This window comes from Salminus brasiliensis, chromosome 1 (genome assembly GCF_030463535.1).
Source record: "Salminus brasiliensis chromosome 1, fSalBra1.hap2, whole genome shotgun sequence".
Lineage (NCBI taxonomy): Eukaryota > Metazoa > Chordata > Actinopteri > Characiformes > Bryconidae > Salminus > Salminus brasiliensis.
The window spans coordinates 96,601,002-96,620,312 of record NC_132878.1 but is presented as its reverse complement, the minus strand read 5'-3'; the positions used below and the strand labels follow the sequence as shown (position 1 = coordinate 96,620,312).

At 40.9% G+C, this 19,311-nt stretch overlaps 1 protein-coding gene across 1 annotated transcript; it reads right to left on the bottom strand.

Annotated features, from left to right (window-relative positions):
• Positions 1-576: 576 nt before the first annotated feature.
• LOC140558520 (uncharacterized) lies at positions 577-14,352 on the bottom strand. Its single transcript, XM_072682698.1, has 5 exons — positions 14,072-14,352; positions 6,545-6,548; positions 3,008-3,344; positions 1,799-1,820; positions 577-643 (listed from the first exon to the last, which is right to left on the bottom strand). The coding sequence occupies exons 1-5, from the start codon at positions 14,350-14,352 to the stop codon at positions 577-579; spliced, it is 711 nt and encodes a 236-aa protein (XP_072538799.1).
• Positions 14,353-19,311: the final 4,959 nt, after the last annotated feature.

Below are 19,311 nucleotides of genomic sequence, written 5' to 3'. Positions count from 1 at the left end.
GGGTAAGAGCTGATGCAGATGTGGATGATTTTGTCACACTAGCTATCAGAGACATAAAGTGTGGAGAACTCCCAACAAATGAGGATGCTCCAGATACAATGGTACATTCTGGTCCCAACCCCGAGAGCGAACAGGAGCTGGAGGGATTCCATGTCCTCTGGATGCTACAGTATCAGGTGCATCTAGCTGTTGGCAAATTCAAGAAGCAGATGCTTCTAATGGATGTGTACACAGATCCACAGTACAACAAGCTTTTAGACTAGCTCATATAGCCCCAAGCAAGATATAAGCTTATAATTGGCGGTACAGTGAAAATAGGAATGTGTTACTAAATTAAACTAATCCATAGAAATAGTTTCTAAAGTCATTCTTAAATGGATTAAAATTAGAATAAAGAAATAATGACACTGTCAATTAAATAATGAACCTATAGATCAGCAAAACACATCAGGCTACAATCATTCTCAGTTAAGTGCTTCACACAGGAAACCTTAACCTTAATCCATAACCTTTAGTTTTATAATCATATCCAGTGAGGCCGTGCACTTCATGGTTAAATGATGTGTGGACCTGTGATCACTTCCCGGCCACTGCACTGTAGACAACTGAATCATCCTCCTCCAGGTGAACAGTGAAGACGGGACTGCAGTGACACAGAGAGTCATTTATAATCAACATTATGCACAAAATGCTGTTTCTGTAGTCTGATTGCTACTAGCACTGCAATTCAGATTAGCATGAGAAAAACCCTACAATACAATCTGATCAGTAAGTATCAGATAAACTGAAATGTATGGAGCAAGAAACTTGTCATTATGTATGGAGTCAAGTCTTACCTTTTTTTAAGTTTACTGGGGTTTGATGTGTACAGAAGCATATGTCACATCCCCATCTTGCTGCAGGCCACTCTGTGCACGTTCCCCAACCTAAAACACCAAACTCTGATCACCAGTCTGATCTAATCTGATGAGAATCTACTAATTCTCCAATTAGGGTGAATATTAATTACACTCTAAATGTAGGTATTGTGGTTATATACTGGGGCGGAGCTACAGTCTCTCATTAAGGTGAATACACACATGGACAAAATTGTTGGTACCCCTTGGTTAATAAAAGAAAAACCCACAATGGTCACATTGCCTGGACAAAAGTAATAATAAATAAAGATTCTATGAAAATTTACAAATGAAAATCTGACATTGATTTTGAACCATGCTTCAACAGAATTGTGTGTCCACTAATTAGCATCACAGGTGTCTACAATCTTGTAATCAGTCAGTTGGCCTATATATAGGGCTACAGGTAGTCACTGTGCTGTCTGGTGACATGGTATGTACCACACTCAACATGGACCAGAGGAAGTGAAGGAAAGAGTTGTCTGAGGAGATTAGAAAGAAAATTATAGACAAGCATGTTATAAGGTAAAGGTTATAAAACCATCTCCAAGCAGCTTGATGTTCCTGTGACTACAGTTGCACATATTATTCAGAAATTTAAATCGATGGGACTGTAGCCAACCTCACAAATTGACAAATTAAGGACGGATAGTCTGAATGGTAACAAAAGAGCCCAGAAAAACTTCTAAAGAGATTAAAGGTGAACTTCAAGCTCAAATAACGTCAGTGTCAGATTGCACCGTCCGTCATTGTTTGAGCCCAAGTGGACTTCATGGGAGATGTCCAAGGTGGACACCATTGTTGAAAACAAATCATAAAAAAGCCAGACTGGAATTTGCCAAACTACATGTTGACAAGCCCCAAAGCTTTTGGGAGAATGTCCTATGGACAGATCTCAGAACCTTTGGCCAAGGCACATCAGCACTATGTTCACAAATGGAAAAATGAAGCATATCAAGAAAAAAACACTGTCCCTACTGTGAAACATAGAGGAGGCTCTGTTATGTTCTGGGGCTACTTTGCTGCATCTGGCACAGGGTGTCTTGAATCTGTGCAGGGTACAATGAAATCTCAAGACTATCTAGGGATTCTAGAGAGAAATGTGCTGCCCAGTGTCAGAAAGCTTGGTCTCAGTTGCAGGCCATTGGTCTTGCAACAGGATAGTGCTCCAAAACACAGCTAAAGACACCCAAGAATGTCTAAGAGGAAAACATTGGAATATTCTGAAGTGGCCTTCTATGAGCCCTGACCTAAATCCTATTGAGCATCTTTGGAAGGAGCTGAAACATGCGGTCTAGAAAAAACACTTTTCAAACCTGAGACAACTGGAGTAGTTTGCTCATGAGGAGTGGGCCAAAATACCTGCTGAGAGGTGCAGAAGTCTCATTGACAGTTGTGCCACAAAATATTAAGTTAAGGGTACCATAATTTTTGTCCAGGCCTGTTTCATGAGTTTATTTTTTTAAATAACTCTTTTGAAGCATGGTTGAAAAGCAATGTCTGACTTCCATTGGTTAATTTTCATAGCATTTTTATTTATTATTACTTTTGTCAGATTCAAATGATTTCTGTGACCATTGTGGGTTTCTGTTGCATTAACCGAGGGGTACCAACAATTATGTCCACGTGTGTATATACACTAACCGGCCACTTCAGAAACATCAGAAACCCCTCTCTTCTAGCTCCACCTTGCTGGTGTTCAGTTAGAGACTGTAGCTCATCTGTTAATGTACAGTGTGTGTTAACCATCCCCTTTTTGTGTCTGGATATTTATGAGGAAGGCCCACTCTGAATGTAGCAGGGGCCCTGAGTGTATATCAAACCCAAGCACACACACTATCATGAACACTACCATGTGAGTGTCACTGCTGTTCCGAAAGCAGATCACCACCCCAAAAATATCTGGACATTAGTACCCTGTGGTCGGAAAGTTGATGATGAATGGGGTAGAGAGGGCTGTAACTGTCGGATAAACAGTCTGTAACTGGACACCTGTATAGTGGAGCTGTAAGGTAGTTGGAGCTCACAAAGTGGCTAAAGAGATGAAGTATGAGTGGGGTATTTTAATAAAGATGAATAATGAGGAGCTTTATATTAATCTGAGTGCTTACCTCCAACTTCAAGAGTCACTCCAGGGTCACCTGTCCATTTACCATCATACTTATTAGTTAAAAATCTGAATCTGTACTCTGCAGAATGACTGAACTGTACATTCCTGATTGATAAAGTACAGTTTGACTGTTTATCTCCAGCGTACTGAAATATGTCTGAAGAATTGGGAGATCTGCTGTTATAAACGTATGGTGGGTTAAGACTATGTGCATCAGCTGACTTCATTGAGCACCACAGAACTGTTTGCACTTTAAATGGCTTAGGATAGAAATAATTGCAGGAAATGATGACATTCAATCCTCTCACAGCACAGATCGGCCCAGGATAGTTCACATCCTATCCCATATTGCTGTCAAAGAGACCACCTGAAAAACATGAGAGCAAGCATGAAATTAAAGAAACCAGTGAAGATTCAAACTTACAGTTCAGATTAAGTGCGTTTATAACAGAGATTTCCTGAAATGTTCCTTCCTTCTGAAACTGTCAAATTGCAAGGCTATATTTGGGTCATTCTTCCATATTAGCAACCAGGAAATTCAGCTCACAATAACAGCAAACCAGAGAACATTGGGGTCTGTAGAATCCTAAATTAACCAGCAAAACCATAAGGTAGTTTCTTTTCCAAATTCTATTAATGTTTAATAAGGTTGTGTGTAAAATATAGCCAATCACAGCTTTTGACAACTTCTCAGAACCTGATTAGCAAGTCAAGTCAATTCTCTGATTCTTCCGACCTTGAGCTAACACTCAGCAACCATTAGGTCCTCTGAGCAACTAAATGTCTAAAGATCTGAAATTTTAATGATCAATGCCCACAAGGCAGGAAATTTTTTGAAATGATTTTTATAGTAATCTGTTTTTAGTACATAGTTTTTCAGAAGAACTGTAGAGGTCAAGATGAGGTCTGGTTGAAGGTGGTACACTGGTCCACTGTGCAGCACCAGCCTGAAAAAATGAGGGAAACTTATTTGAAAAAACTCAACATTTGAAGTATTTTACAGAACACAGAGTAGATTTACATGCTCTAAATAATCTGATTATAATCCAATTTCAGCAGTTGTCTTCATGTCTTCATGCATGTCTTGCCTTTAATTGGAGTTCTCTGAGATTTCTCAGTCTGCTGTAGAGCAAGCAGCAGTTTGCTAGATTGCATAATTCCTTCAGTTTGGGTGGCTTTTGCTTTGCTTTGTGCAAGTTCTCCAAACATCAAGGGAATGTTAACTTTATGTAGGGTATGCCTGGCATGTCATTATTGAACTTTAATCCAAAAATTAACAGGCTGTGACACTTATGGATAAGGCTGAACACAATGAGAACAGTCACGACCAACAAGAGAACTTGACACAAGAGTTTGAGTCTGAGTAGTTCAAGAGTACAAGGATCTTCAAGACTGCCTCAAATCATAAAACAAAGTCCCAGTGAAGAGTTCAGACTGTTTTAATAAATGCCTTTTTAGAGGAACGGTAGAGGTGGAGATGAGATCTGGCTGAGGGTGGTGTATCATTCCAATGAGCAGCATTGCTTTTCCATAGAAACATGCAGAATGCATGCCAAAAGAAAGCATCAAATATCCATTAAATTTAGACTGTGAGATAATATATCATTATGTGGGCTCAATAGACAGTAAGTACATTGTGAACATGCCTTATCAATAACAACCACCATGCTAACTTATATTCCCTGTTGGTGAAAGAAACCATTCAGTGTCTCATCATTCAGTTCTCTTAAACTTAAATCCTCTGATTCAGCTTAAAGATGACATTAAAAGTATAAAACAGAAAAGCCCCCTAATCCTAAAACAGCTGAGTAATACGGAATGAGTCCTATTTTAAATAATAAAGAGTTCTGTCTGTTTCTGTGTGTGCTTCACAGAAACAGACAGAAATCCCACCAACCTTAGAAAAAACACTGAATTCTCTTTAATTTAACTTGGTTCGCTTTTTTATTTAACTCTTGGGATAATTCTGTTCTTTCAGAGCTGATACTTTCTCTGCATTTTAAAAACAGGTCAATTCAATTAACGACAGTTTGACTAATATTTTCTTTATACACCTCTTAAATGTTTTTTTTAACATCTGTGTTTTTAAGCATCTCTTGAAAGAACCCAATCAGTCCAGTTATTTTAAACTGAACATTATATTATATATACATTATATTTATAAGTTGTTTTTCGCTGCTCTTCACTTCTGCTTGAGTCGTTACTCAGCTGCAGTATGAACTCCTGGATATCAGAAACCCAGACAGAGAGAGTAGTAACGCTTCATACCGGTCAGTGGGAGCAGGATCAGAACCCAGAGGTGGAGCGAACCCATCCCTCCTGTGGAGCACAAGCCTCTTCTCAGTAGTAAGTGAAGGTCCTGTTAGTGTGTTGTTCTGTATAACTGAAAGAGCTGTTCCCAGGATGCATATCTGCATTTCTAAAAGGAGAAGTTTACAACCCAAAAACCACAACGGTGACTCCATCTTCACGTCTCAGAAAGAAGGTCTGACAGCTGAGAAAAGAAATTTATCAAATCAAACTGCTGAAGCTGTTGCTTTTCTCAAACCAACAAATCATCCACCTCAGAGTCCAGACCTCAACATCACTGAATGTGTTCAGGATCAGTTGGAAACAGTCCTACGCTGTGCTGCAGGACTGTTTCGGCTGCACAGACTGGCATGTCTTTAGGGAGGCTGCTGAGAGTGAGGGGGAGCTGGATCTGGAGGATTACACATCTGCTGTCCTCGGGTACATCAGCAAGTGTGTGGAGGATGTCACCACCACAAAGACAGTGACCTGCTACCCGAACCAGAAACCCTGGCTGAATGGAGAGGTGCGTTCTCTACTGAAAGCCAGGGATGCTGCCTTCAGGTCTGGCGACTCACAGGAACTCAGGAGGGCTAGAAGAGAGCTGACCGCAGGTGTTAAGAGGGCCAAAGCTGCATATGCTCTGAAAGTCCAGGGACACTTCTCCTCCCAGGATCCTAGGAGCATGTGGAGGGGAATTAAGTGCATCACAGACTATAAAACCAGAGATGCACAATGTTCCAAAGACCCCTCCCTGCCCGAGGCTCTCAACAAATTCTATGCCCGCTTTGAGGACCCTGACACCCCGCCCAGCATAAGACTCACCCCTACACCTGGAGAAGTACCCCTCAGTGTGACACCAGCAGAGGTAAGGAGGACCCTCAGGAGGATCAACCCCCGGAAAAGTGCTGGTCCGGATAACATCCCCGGACGAGTACTACGGGAGTGCGCTGATCAGATCTCCGAGGTACTGGCAGACATTTTCAATGTCTCCCTCACCCAGGCAGCTGTTCCCACCTGCCTGAAGACCGCCACCATCATCCCGGTCCCCAAGAGCTCCACAGTGACAGGTCTGAATGACTACCGGCCGATTAGCTCTCACGCCGATAGTCACTAAATGCTTTGAAAGACTGGTTATGACCCACATCAAAGCCACCATCGACGTCACTGTGGACCCACACCAGTATGCCTACAGGAGGAACCGATCCACAGATGATGCCATTTCCTCTGTGGTCCACACTGCCCTCACCCACCTGGAGCAGAAGGACTCTTATGTCCGTATGCTCTTTGTGGACTTCACTTCCGCCTTCAATACCATGATACCCCAGACCCTGACAGATAAGCTCTCCTCACTTGGTCTGCGCTCTTCTCTCTGCAACTGGGTCCTGGACTTCCTGACCAACAGGCCGCAGTCTGTGAGGATCCACAACCTCTCCTCCTCCACCACAATCCTCAGCACTGGCTCCCCTCAGGGCTGTGTGTTGAGCCCCCTCTTGTTCACGCTGCTCACATATGACTGCTCACCCATCCACCCAGGCTGTCATATTGTGAAGTTTGCAGATGACACGGCAGTGGTCGGATGCATCACAAACAGTGATGAGTCTGGCTACAGGCAGGAGGTAGAACACCTGGAGGGTTGGTGCAGAAAGAACAACCTCTGCATCAACATAAAGAAGACGAAGGAGATGATTGTGGACTTCAGAAGGGGCAGACATGCCCACCTCCCCCTGCATGTCGGAGGGTCTGCGGTGGAAGTGGTCTCCAGCTACAGGTACTTGGGTGTTCACCTGAGCAACAACCTCACCTGGAGCAACAACACTTCCAGCCTGGTCAGGAAGGCACATCAGCGGCTCTACTTCCTCAGGCGGTTGAGGCGAGCTGGGCTCGGGAGCTCGGTCCTCACCTCCTTCTACAGATGTGTGGTGGAGAGCGTCCTATGCTCCAGCATCAACGTGTGGCACGGAAGCTGCTCTGCTGCAGACAGGAAAGCTCTGCAGAGGGTGGTGAAGGCTGCACAGAGGTCTGTCGGAGTCAGCCTCCCCACCACCACGGACATATACACCTCCAGATGCAGGAAGAGGGCTACCTGCATCATGAAGGACCCCACTCACCCAGTACACTCACTGTTTGTCCCGCTCCCCTCAGGCAGGAGGCTGCGGAGCATTAAGTGTAGAACGAACAGACTGAGGAACAGCTTCATTCCGGAAGCTGTAAGACTTTTAAACGCCACTTAGTGGAACCACTGCAACGACACTTTGACGACACTAGTCACTTTAAATACACTCTGCTGCTACCTTCTCCATTTACTGATGCTCTTCTCTCTGTATTTTATTTTCATTTTTACATATATTTTTATATATTTATGTATATTTTATTTATTTAAGTACTGCTGTCTGGGTAAAACTGGGTCCTTGGGTACCACAATTTCGTTCCACCCCATGTACCACATGTGATGCGAATGACAATAAAGTCTCCTTGAATCCTTGAATCCTTGAATGCTGAGAAGCAGAACATGCTCCAACTTCTAAGACTATACTTTGGAGGTGTGGAAAAATCTCCCTTAGGTTTCAGAACACCCCCACCACCATGTTTAACAGATGAGATGGTATGTTTTGGATCTTGGAAAGAATACACACATGTGTTAGGGGCAGTGAGTACACACACACACCCAGAGCGGTGGGCAGCCAACTCCAGCGCCCGGGGAGCAGAGAGGGTAAAGGGCCTTGCTCAAGGGCCCAACAGTGGCAGCTTGCCGAGCCCGGGAATCAAACCCACGATTGATGGTGTTTCATTACCTGAAATAGTCTAATGATTTAAATAGACTGTATTTCTGATTCATTAGACAATTAAAGTAATTGTTGTTTAAATCTTTACTGGAAACAGTCATACAAAGTTAATGATTTGTCATGAGCACACAGAATATATAAAGCTAAGCAACTGCTCAATCATAACAAGCACATGTACCTTTATTTGACATCTAAGACTATCAATTTATATCTGCCATTTTCTAGTTGGTTTACCCAACATCACATCTGATTACTGCTCAAGTAGACCTGAATTTTCCCATTGTCTAATTACATGTAAATGTATTGATTGCAGAATTACAGAACTATGAACAGACCTATGAGGGGTCTATCAAAAATACTTGGACCTCAAAGAAGTATTTGGTAAGGCTCAAGTTTTGCCTCCACACAGGGGGTATGACTGTGTCTTGGCAAAAATGTTCCATTATTGTCTGATCTCTCCAGAGAAAATTCTCCCAGATGCTTTGGGGCTTATCAACATGTAGTTTGGCAAATTTCAGTCTGGCTTTATGATTTGTTTTCAACAATGGTGTCCTCCTTGGTCATCTCCCATGAAGTCCACTTTGGCTCAAACAATGATGGATGGTACGATCTGACACTGATGTTCCTTGAGCTTGAAGTTCACCTTTAATCTCTTTAGAAGTTTTTCTGGGCTCATTTGTTACCATTTGTATTATCCGTCTCTTTGATTTGTCATCAATTTCCCTCCTGCGGCCACGTCCAGGGAGGTTGGCTGCAGTCCAATTGATCTTAATTTTTTTAAATAATATGTGCAACTGTAGTCACAGGAACATCAAGCTGCTTGATGGTCTTATAACCTTTAACTTTAACATGCTTGTCTATAATTTTCTTTCTAATCTCCTGAGACAACTCTTTTCTTCACTTCCTCTGGTCCATGTTGAGTGTGGTACACACCATGTCACCAAACAGCACAGTGACTACCTGTAGCCCTATATATAGGCCCACTGACTGATTACAAGATGTGATGCTAATTAGTGGACACACCTTGATTTAATACGTCCCTTTGGTCACATTATTTTCAGGGGTACCATCATTTCTGTCCAGACCTGTTTAATGAGTTTAATTTTTTTTAAATAATTCTGTTGAAGCATGGTTCAAAATCAATGTCGGATTTTCATTTGTTCATTTTCATAGCATTTTAATTTTGATAACTTTTGTTAGATTCAAATTATTTCTGTGACCATTGTGGGTTTTTTTTTTCATTAACCGGGGTTTGCCAACAATTTATTTACGTGTGTAAATAAAGCAAACAATTTTGTCCTCATGTTGAGGAAAGTAATTTACAGCTGGTCCCATGAGGAACATTTTGGACATGTCAGGCAGGTCCTCCAACTGTTATTAGAGAGCTGCATGTATGTCAAACTGGAGAAGTCAGAGTTCCATGCCACAACAGTGTCATTTTTTGGGGTTTTTTTGTCCAAGGGCACTCTCCACATGGACCCCCCGGCTGGTCCAACAGTTCCTGGGGTTTACCAACTTCTTTGCCTCTACAAAGAGGGTATGACTGTGCCATTAACCTCCTCCTGGGTGCTAAATCACCTTGAGGACAGTTGTATAGAAGACAATGTTCATCACCCCCCACTTAGCATTATGAGTAACATGTAGTGCCTTTTGGGCTCATGAACGCCTTGGCAGTCTTCCAGTACTTCATAAAAGAAGTACTAAGGGAGGCCCTGGGTCACTTTGTGTAGTCTACCTCAACAACATACTCATTTACAGAGAAACATGTTGGGTATGTCAGGCAGGTCCTCTAGAGAGAGCTGCCTATATGTCAAACTGGAGAAGTCGGAGTTCCATACCACAACAGTGTAATGTTCTGGGTTTTGTTGTGTCCATATGGACCCTCTGGCTGGCCCAACCATTCCTGGTGTTTACCTCTTCCATTAAATGCAGTCACCTACTTTAAATTGTACTCATTGCTGTCACAAGTGTATTGCCATGTATTGCAATGTGTTGCCAAATGTATTGAAAAGTATTGCCAATAGACTATCTGGAGCAAATAAACATGAACACATGGGCACCATGCCTAATGCCAGGGTATAAACCCCCCATCACTGAGCTCACTGATGTTCTTGCTGCTGAATGCAGTCAAATCATGACAGCAATGATCCTCTAAAATCTTCTCTGGACAGTGGACAGTTACTCTGGATTTTATTTTATTTTCATTTATAAAGTGTATATTTAGTATAAAGAGTATATATATAGTTTATTTACTGGATAAACTCTTTATTAATTATTAATTTTGGAATATACAACTGTATTTTCTGATCTGTTAATTGTAGCTTAAATTAGGTTTTTATAACCTACTGTTTATAAAAACAGTTTGAATAAATTACTGTCTAAACTGTATAAATATCATATATCTCGTATTGATCGAGTTCAGCTGCTGAGTTGACAGTTGTCCAGAAGACAATCATTGACACCGTCAATGAGGAGGGAAAGCCGCAGAAGGTCATTGCTGGCTGTTTTAGTGCTGAATCAAAGCACATTAATAGAAAGTTACCTAGAATGGGGAAATGTGATGGAAAAGGTGCATGAGCAACAAGGATGACCCCAGCCTTGAAAGAGTTGCTACAACTGCCCGATTTCTAATACCAAGAATCTCCTGAAGCAGAGACCGCGTCAGAAGCATCTAACCTGGGCTTTCAGATGGTAGTGAATTCTGCATTTAATTTGGAAATCAGGCTTCTACAGTCTGGAGGATGAGTGGAGAGGCACAGAATTCAATGTCTCTGAAGTCCAGTGTGAAGTTTCTGCAGTCTGTGATGGTTTGGGGTGCCATGTAATCTGCTGGTGTTGGTCCACCCTGTGTTTTCAAGTCTGAAGTCTGCTTGGATACATTTCATGTTTCCATCTGCTGACAAGCTTCATGGAGATGCCCATTTCCGTTTCCAGCAGGACTCAGCACCTGCCCACAGTGCCAAAACTAATACCAAATGGTTTACTGACCACAACATTACTGTACTGGATTGGCCAGCCAACTCTCTGGACCTGGTTCCCGGCTTATGGATCCATTTAAATAGGAAAAAAAGCTCTAATTTTTCAACATTTTGTTTTGTTTATGTGGCAGTGTGCACACAAATGGCAATGGCATCTTATTTATTCTGATGTCAAACACATCAAGAAGAACTGTATGAAATGTAGAATAAATAACTAGAATTAGAGTTACAAACCCCAGAGTCCTTCTGACTTCATTGTCTTAATTTTCCTTGTCTTAAGTCACATTTGTTAAAAAAAAAATAAAAAAAATAAAAAAAATAAAAAGTCTTGGCTATGCTGCTGTCTCTGTAACTCTGACACACTGCTGATCAGAATAAGAAATTGTCTTACTTTTCTCCAAATTTAAGTGATGAATTGGCTTTTGACTTTTCACATGAGTTTACTTCCTCTTTAGAAGAACAGTACAGTACATTCTCCTCCACGCTGCACAGTACTGAAAATGTCCTGTACTAAATTAAGAGATAACCAGATGTGTGGACAACCTAATCCACTACAACAGAATTCCAATAAGACTAAAGCAGCTATTCTAATAAAATGTGTTTATAAATTCCAGCGCATTTCACCACCCATAAGTACTGCTATACTCACAATAAGATTGACACCATTTAAGAGAAAATTCTTTAATAAGTACAAACAATCCAACAATTCATTCAAGAACTCTCAAGAGACTTGCCTAGCTCATATAGCAGTTAGCACACCAATGCTTATCTTTCCATTGATTAAAACAGAAATATTTAACTTTATTAATTAGGTTAAAGGTGAGGGATCACAAGTGTTTAAATTAAATCTGTAGCTGATGGTTTCTAAAGGGTGCTATTCAAGTCTTATCTTATCTGATCAATTTATTATAAAATATAGTCTCAATTTAGAATAAAGAAGAATATAAACACTAACACATCATCACTGTCAAACACAAAAAGCTTGTATCTCCAAAACAGCAACTAAAAAACTTTTAATGGAATTCAATATAGAAAGATTCACGGCCAGATTCATATTATGTCAAAAAGTGAAAAACATGTGGAGGTAAAGGAGAAATTCTCACAGCGAGGACCTTAACAGTGATAATAAGTGTAAATACGCTGGTTATGATCAGTCTGGGGTCAGTGCACTGTAGATTATTGTGGTATAGAGATCCTCATCTTTCTCCTGGTCAGTGCAGATAGACCTGCAATCACACACAAACTCAGGTAGCAAATTCTGAATAGCTTCCATTGCTCCAAACATTTGTTCCCAAGACCCCAAACAGAGAACTTCTCTAAATCATCAATGTGTCAACAGCAAACACACACTTTCAATCTGACAGGAAAATGACTCTTATAATTAAACCAGACCAATACCTCATATAATTCCATGTAAAACACATCATTAACATTAGGCTTCATTCAGCAACATCTTCAGTTCTTGAGAAACATTCGGTGACACTTTATTATTATTAGAGTTTATTTTTATTTTAGATGAAAGAAACACTTATCACATTAATTTTAATTTTAGGTCATTTTATGGTGTGACTGTAATTTTCTAATAATTTCATTTTTTTCTGGGAATAATGTTGGTAAAGTGTTGGAAATACAGATTCAAAAACAATATGCTTCAGGTCATCACCTACATCATTTGTAATATTGTACAGATATTTCTCCAGATTAACCCTGAAGACAGTTTCTGTACCATAAATATATCGTTGTTTTTTTTTTTATGGTGAGTTTGTTTGATGACTGAGTCGTCTGTCCAGAATTCAGTCCTATATTTTTTTAATCTCCTCTTGTGGTGTAATAGAGCACTGTTTTGAAGCAGATCAACAACTCACAGTGAAAGCTAGTCAGGCTAAACATGGTGGAGGTAGTTTCACACACTGCTACTGTCACCAAGACCCCCAAGTAAGCAGTTAGAGACCCCCACATACTCCCAGTGAGAGCTAGTCAGGCTGAAGTACAGTCTCCAAACATGGTGGAGGTAGTTTCACATACTGTTACTGTAACTAACAGTGAGAGTTCCTCAATGTACATTCACAGCAGGTGAATCAGAGAGGTACTGTAGATGGGATGGTGGGTCAGGAGCATACTGTAGATGTGATGGTGGGTCAGGAGTGTACTGTAGATGTGATGGGGTCAGGAGTGTACTGTAGATGTAATGATGAATCAGAGAGGTATTGTAGATGTGATGGTGGGTCAGTCAGGAGAGTACTGTAGATGTGATGGTGGGTCAGGAGCGTACTGTAGATGTGATGGGGGGTCAGGAGTGTACTGTAGATGAGATGGGGGGGTCAGGAGTGTACTGTAGATGTGATGGGGTCAGGAGTGTACTGTAGATGTAATGATGAATCAGAGAGGTACTGTAGATGTGATGGTGGGTCAGGAGCGTAATGTAGATGTGAGGGTGGGTCAGTCAGGAGAGTACTGTAGATGTGATGGTGGGTCAGAGGTGTACTGTAGACGTGATGGTGTGTCAGGAGCGTACTGTAGATGTGATGGGGGGTCAGGAGTGTACTGTAGATGTGATGGGGTCAGGAGTGTACTGTAGATGTGATGGTGGGTCAGGAGTGTACTGTAGATGTGATTATAATAAAGGCAGATGTTTGCTATTCTGCTTTGTGGTGTAAAATAAGTGGACAGTGTTTGGATTTTCCACACTGTTTAGGTGAGTTACAGCACCCCCTCAGTTGGAAATCTGCACTCACCATTTCAGCTGAATCTTTTAATTATTTAAATCGTAAAACTCAGAAAACTATTCTTCCTAAAACATGTATGAAATAAATCCTCACCTCAGATTGTAAAGGACAGCTGTTGAGGCTAGCATGACTACAAAAACTCCTACCCAGACCAAGGCTAATGGATGGAAACCTGATGATAAATGGACAGTAGTTACCAAATAGACAAACAGCCGAACTCAGATCAGCTACTACAGCAGCAGTTAGGGGTAATAGCACCTACTGAAGCTCCACCATAAAGATTGACCCACCTTCAACATTAATGCTGAGTGTTTCAGATCTCACGGTCTTGTCTGTCTTCAAAGCACAGGAATAATTTCCAGAATCCTCTACAGTAAGGGCAGGAAGGTGGAGAACGGAGCCTGATGTAGGTAAATGCTCGCTGTCCTTAAACCACCCAAACTGTGGAGAGCTGTGAGAGCAGTTCACAGCACAAGTCAGGTTTACAGAGTCTCCTTCCTTTGGAGTCCCGTTTCCAGACTGGCTGATCACCGGCAGAGCTTTCAGAGAGCAGGAGAGAGTCCACATGAGGACATCAGGGTTAGGAGAGCATCTCCACATTAAACCAGTCTGCTGATTTCAGAACACAGTGATGAAAACTGACCCACTATTATTGCTTTATTTACATACACTAACTGGACACTTTATCAGAAACCCCTCTCTTCTAGCTCCACCTAGTTGGTGTTCAGTTAGACACTGTAGCTCATCTGTTGATGAATAGTTTGTTAGCCACCCTCTAGCCCTTCATCAGTGGTCAGTTTCTCTGATTCTCTTGGATGTTTTTGCATGGTGGTCTTGCTCTCAACCTAGCAGTAACACTGACGTATGTTAAACACTAAAAATAAAACTGTGGTATCTGCTATACTAGTACCAGCACCACACACATTACCATGAGCACTACCATGTCATTGTCGGCACCCCAATAATATCTGGATAACTGGTTGGATTGTTTCTGACCATCTGAACCAATTTCCACCTTTTAATAATGTGCACATTTGTTTGAAATGATGATCTTGGAACCTGTGGTTTAGAAATAGCTCCAATAGATCTTCCTGTCTTGTAGAAATATTTGAACATTCTTCTCAGATCTGCTCTGAGCTACTTTGACATTCCCATTGCACCTTGTGTTGGCCAACCCTTTGAGTGCTGGCCATCGTGATCTCTAACAGGTCGTTAAGATGTCTTGACCATGGAAAGTTAAAAGACGTTTTGAAACTTTTAGCACCACTGATTTAACTTTTTCACACCACTAAATGTAGTTTAGCTGTAAGGTATTTGTTTCTACTAAAGGAATCAAAGACAATAAGTACAGGTAGGGTATTTTAATTAAATTGATAATGAAGAGCTTTATGTTAATCTGAGCTAAGATAATTTCATAGTTACAAAATTATAAAAGTCAAAATCAAGAGAATCATTTATGTTAACCTGAGTGCTTACTTCCAACTTCAAGAGTCACTTCAGGTTGACCTGTCCATTTACCAGCATTCTTATTAGTTATAAATCTGAATTTGTACTCTGCAGAATGACTAAACTGTACATTTCTGATTAATAAAGTACAGTTTGACTGTTTGTCTCCAGCGTACTGAAAGCCTTCTGAAGCATTAGTAGAGCTGCTGTTATAAAAGTATGCTGATTTAGGACAGATTCCTTTGCTGAAGTTCATGGAGCACCAATGAACTGATTCTGCCTGAATCTCTGAGTTAGGATAAGAATAAGAACAGGGAATGGTAACATTAGATCCTCTCACAGCACAGATTGCCTCTGTATAGTTCACAGCCCATCTACTGCTGTCTGAGGGAACACCTGGAAAACATGACAATAAACATGAAATAAAAAATGTTCAAACTAATTTCAGACTTTCAGACTTCAAGTGTTTATATATGAAATTCGGTAAATTGTTCATTACTAAACATTGCAACTATGCCCTCTATTTGTATCTTCTGATTAATTAATAGCGATTTCATAACTCTTCCTCTTTTGGATGAATGGACCAATAGAAATGCTCTACAATTAAGTGAAATCAAAAATCTGAGTTTTTTTCCTTCTCCTGTAAAGTCACCATATTGTATTTCATTGGACAGCGATGATATATATATTTAGAGATATTTTGTGACGCCACCTTCTTATAAATGAACACCACATCATGTTCTAGGCTCTGCACTTTTTTCAAATGACGAAAAGAGGAAATGATTGAAACCAACAGCAGAAATCTGTTAAACTCAATTTAAATAAAAGGTGCGAAACATACACATTCACCTATCTCCGAATAATACATTTTAATAATACATTAATCCTATTTCAAATACTACAGACTTTATTTTGAAGTGTGTCACCATGTTGACTGGCCGATGTGCTACTAAGTGAGCTACCACGACCACATGACAAACGGCCACAAGTACAGAGCACGTCTGAAAGCAGGCAAAATAGAAATGAAAATAAAGCCACCGGGACTCGAACCCAGGCCTCCGTGTCGCGAGATCAACACTTATGACAGCGGCCAACAAACACAACTTAAAAGGGGTGGATTTAATAATGGGTGGAAAACAAAGCAAATGTCGCGTCCAACACGCAAAAAGGCAGGAAGGCAAACAAGGGCTGCCAGGGGAGAACGCTGGCTACCTTGAAAAGCTTGAGGAAAATTAAAACTAACGGCAAAAGGATCTCCCAGAAGAAATAAAGAAACTGAGGAGTTACAGGGAAGGCAGACACTCCTGCCTTCCTCTGCTAAACAAATGTATGTGTACAAACATGCACACACACACACACACACACACAAACACACAAACTGCACAGACACACACACACACAAACACACAAACTGCACAGACACACACACACACACACGCACACACAAACACACAAACTGCACAGACACAGGGAACTTGAGGGGAAACTTGGTGTTTAAACAGAGGGAAACAAACATCAGAGAAACACATGAAGGAGAGTGACACCCACTCAGCCTTCAGCTCAATAATGTAGCTGATATAAGCCCTCAACCAGAGTCAAAGATCCAGCAGTGGGGCAACTGGATCCGAGTGCTTATATAGCCTTCTGCCCAGGTGTAGTAAATCAGGCTTAATAACTGGCTGGCGTGACTCAGGGCCTCCCCCTGGTGACAGGAGGAGGCCTTAGCCTAGAGCTACAGAAACAAGTGGAAATCCCACCAAATTCTCTTTTCTTTGGCTTGGTTGAGTTTGTTTGGTTTATATCTCAGAATATCTCTGTTCTGTCAGAGCAGATACTTTCACTGCATTTGAAAAATGGATCAGTGCACTTCACATCGACTAATAATTCCTTAACACATATAAACCAGTTCTGCACTTCCTGGGTGAAATGAACCTTTAGTACAGTTACAATTTTAGACACACATTGGTTTTAGCTGCTTTTCTACTTGAGTCGTTACTCAGCTGCAGTGAGAACTCCTGAATATCAGAAACCCAGACAGAGAAAGTAGTAACTATTCATACCGGTCAGTAAGAGCAGAATCAGAACCCAGAGGTGGAGCGAACCCATTCCTCCTGTGGAGCACGAGCCTCTTCTCAGCAGTAAGTGAAGGTCCTGTAATCATGTGGTTCTGTATACTGAGAGAGTCTCCAGGATGCATATGTGCATGTTTAAAAAGAGAAGCCTACAAAAAACCACAACTGTGACTCCATCTTCACACCAGTAAGAAGAACTGACAGCATCGACTCTCTGTTTGCTCTGTTTGCTTGTGGCTAGACTTAAAAAGGCTGATCCCTGTGCAACCGGACAGAGCTTGAGCAGTTTTGCTAAAAGGAATGGAATAAAATTGCAGTATCCAGAGGAGACCTATTCAGACTCTGTTATTGCAGCCAAATGTGCATTTTCTAAATATTGATTTAAAGGTAGTGAATATTTACAAATCTATAATTCATTATCATTCATCATAATATTAGACATAATATTTTTAATACATTGACAGTACTTTGTAGAAATCAGTTTTTACATTAAAGTATTTTTTTACAAGTTCTTGATAAATATATATACATATATATATATATTTATTATTATATTAATCATTACTACATTTTGAAAAGCAATAAAAAGGGAAGACCTCAAGGGGAGAATGTTTTATAGACACTGTATGTGCTGTTAATTGACACTAAGGCTCAACAATTTGGCTGGGTTGTTACTTTGACTAACCTTTTAATTGTTGATAATTATAAATTCCAGCACATTCCCTAAAACAACAGATTCTCTCTAAAATGTCAATTATCTTGTTTTTGTCACAGTGAGGGGACACATGTAATAAAACTATTACTATTAAATATGAATGTTTCATAGATCCTGTAGCTTAGAGTCATGCCTGGTCAGGTGTGGCAGTGACAAACAAAGAAACAGCAGGGAATGGCTGATGCAAGACTTTAATAAACACAAGGCAGGGTTTACAAACAAGAAAGGATGAACCAGGGTAGCAGCAAACTAAGGGACAAAATCAATAAACAATACGAAGGTGGTGTAAGTGGGACTGAGGCAAAACAACAAACCTGGGACTGGGAAGGGATGGAGCTTGGGTGAACAGGGGACAAACTGGACATAAAACAAAACGGGGCAGGATAAACAAAAAACTGCTGAGCCTAGCTGAGGAGGGGACAAGGGCAGAAGGAGAACTCACAACCACAAGCAGGGCTTGGGTGCAAAGCAGGGCAGGGATACTAACAAGAACACAAAACCACAAGCAGGGCTTGTGTTTACAAAAACAGGTGGAGAACATAAAAACACAAAGCAGCGCTACGGACAGAGACAGGGTAATACAAAACTCAAGGCAGCACTTAACAACAAAACAAACAAGGCAGGGGTACAAGGGCAAAATCAAAACTTGGACAGACCGGAAAAGAAGGACAAGGCGCATTAAACAAAGCAACAAAACACCAGACAGAAACAACACGAGCAGGTCTACCCAAGACCGAACAGCACGAGTGATGTGACACTGAAGGAGAATCCTTGAGCTGGCTATAGAAACCTCTGGATCCAGAAAGATACAGCGAGTTCACGGCAGTGAGTTCATGAACGCACAAAGTTTTTGTAGCCACAGTCCCAGGTGTTGTGTATGAGGTTAAGGAGGAGAATTTGGAATCTTTTCTCATTAGTATTCACACTGTGACTGACCTTAGTGCGAACACTGAACAGTGGTTTTGTGGGAGAAACTGAATTTGCAGGTTTTTTTGCAGTGTGAGGATGTACAGCACTGTGCAGATGCAAGAGAGTTTATTTATTAATTTCCAGCCAAATATGTCATTAAGTACCAATTCTTTAATTGTCTGAATAATATCAGATTTTGTAGATGTTTTCAGCTTTTTTTTTAAAACAATGTTAAGATTTGGACTCTGGGGTGGTCATCAGCAGCTTCTTTGTTTGATTTGCATTTCTGAACAATGAAGAACTTAAAGGTGTTGTTTTAATGAACCTAATTTTTTGCTATTTTTTCTTTAAAATCACTCAAATATCAGATACCACCCACATGTT

Bases quoted from the DNA above. Each gene is read 5' to 3' on its own strand.
- LOC140558520 (XM_072682698.1), bottom strand. From the start codon at position 14,352: ATGTGGACTCTCTCCTGCTCTCTGAAAGCTCTGCCGGTGATCAGCCAG. The intron at 1,821-3,007 runs GTAAGCACTCAG...TTGTGAACATAG, and splicing joins AGTGACTCTTGAAGTTGGAG to TGCTGATGTGCCTTGGCCAA. The intron at 644-1,798 runs GTTCTGAGATCT...GTGTCACTGCAG, and splicing joins CTGATGTGCCTTGGCCAAAG to TCCCGTCTTCACTGTTCACC.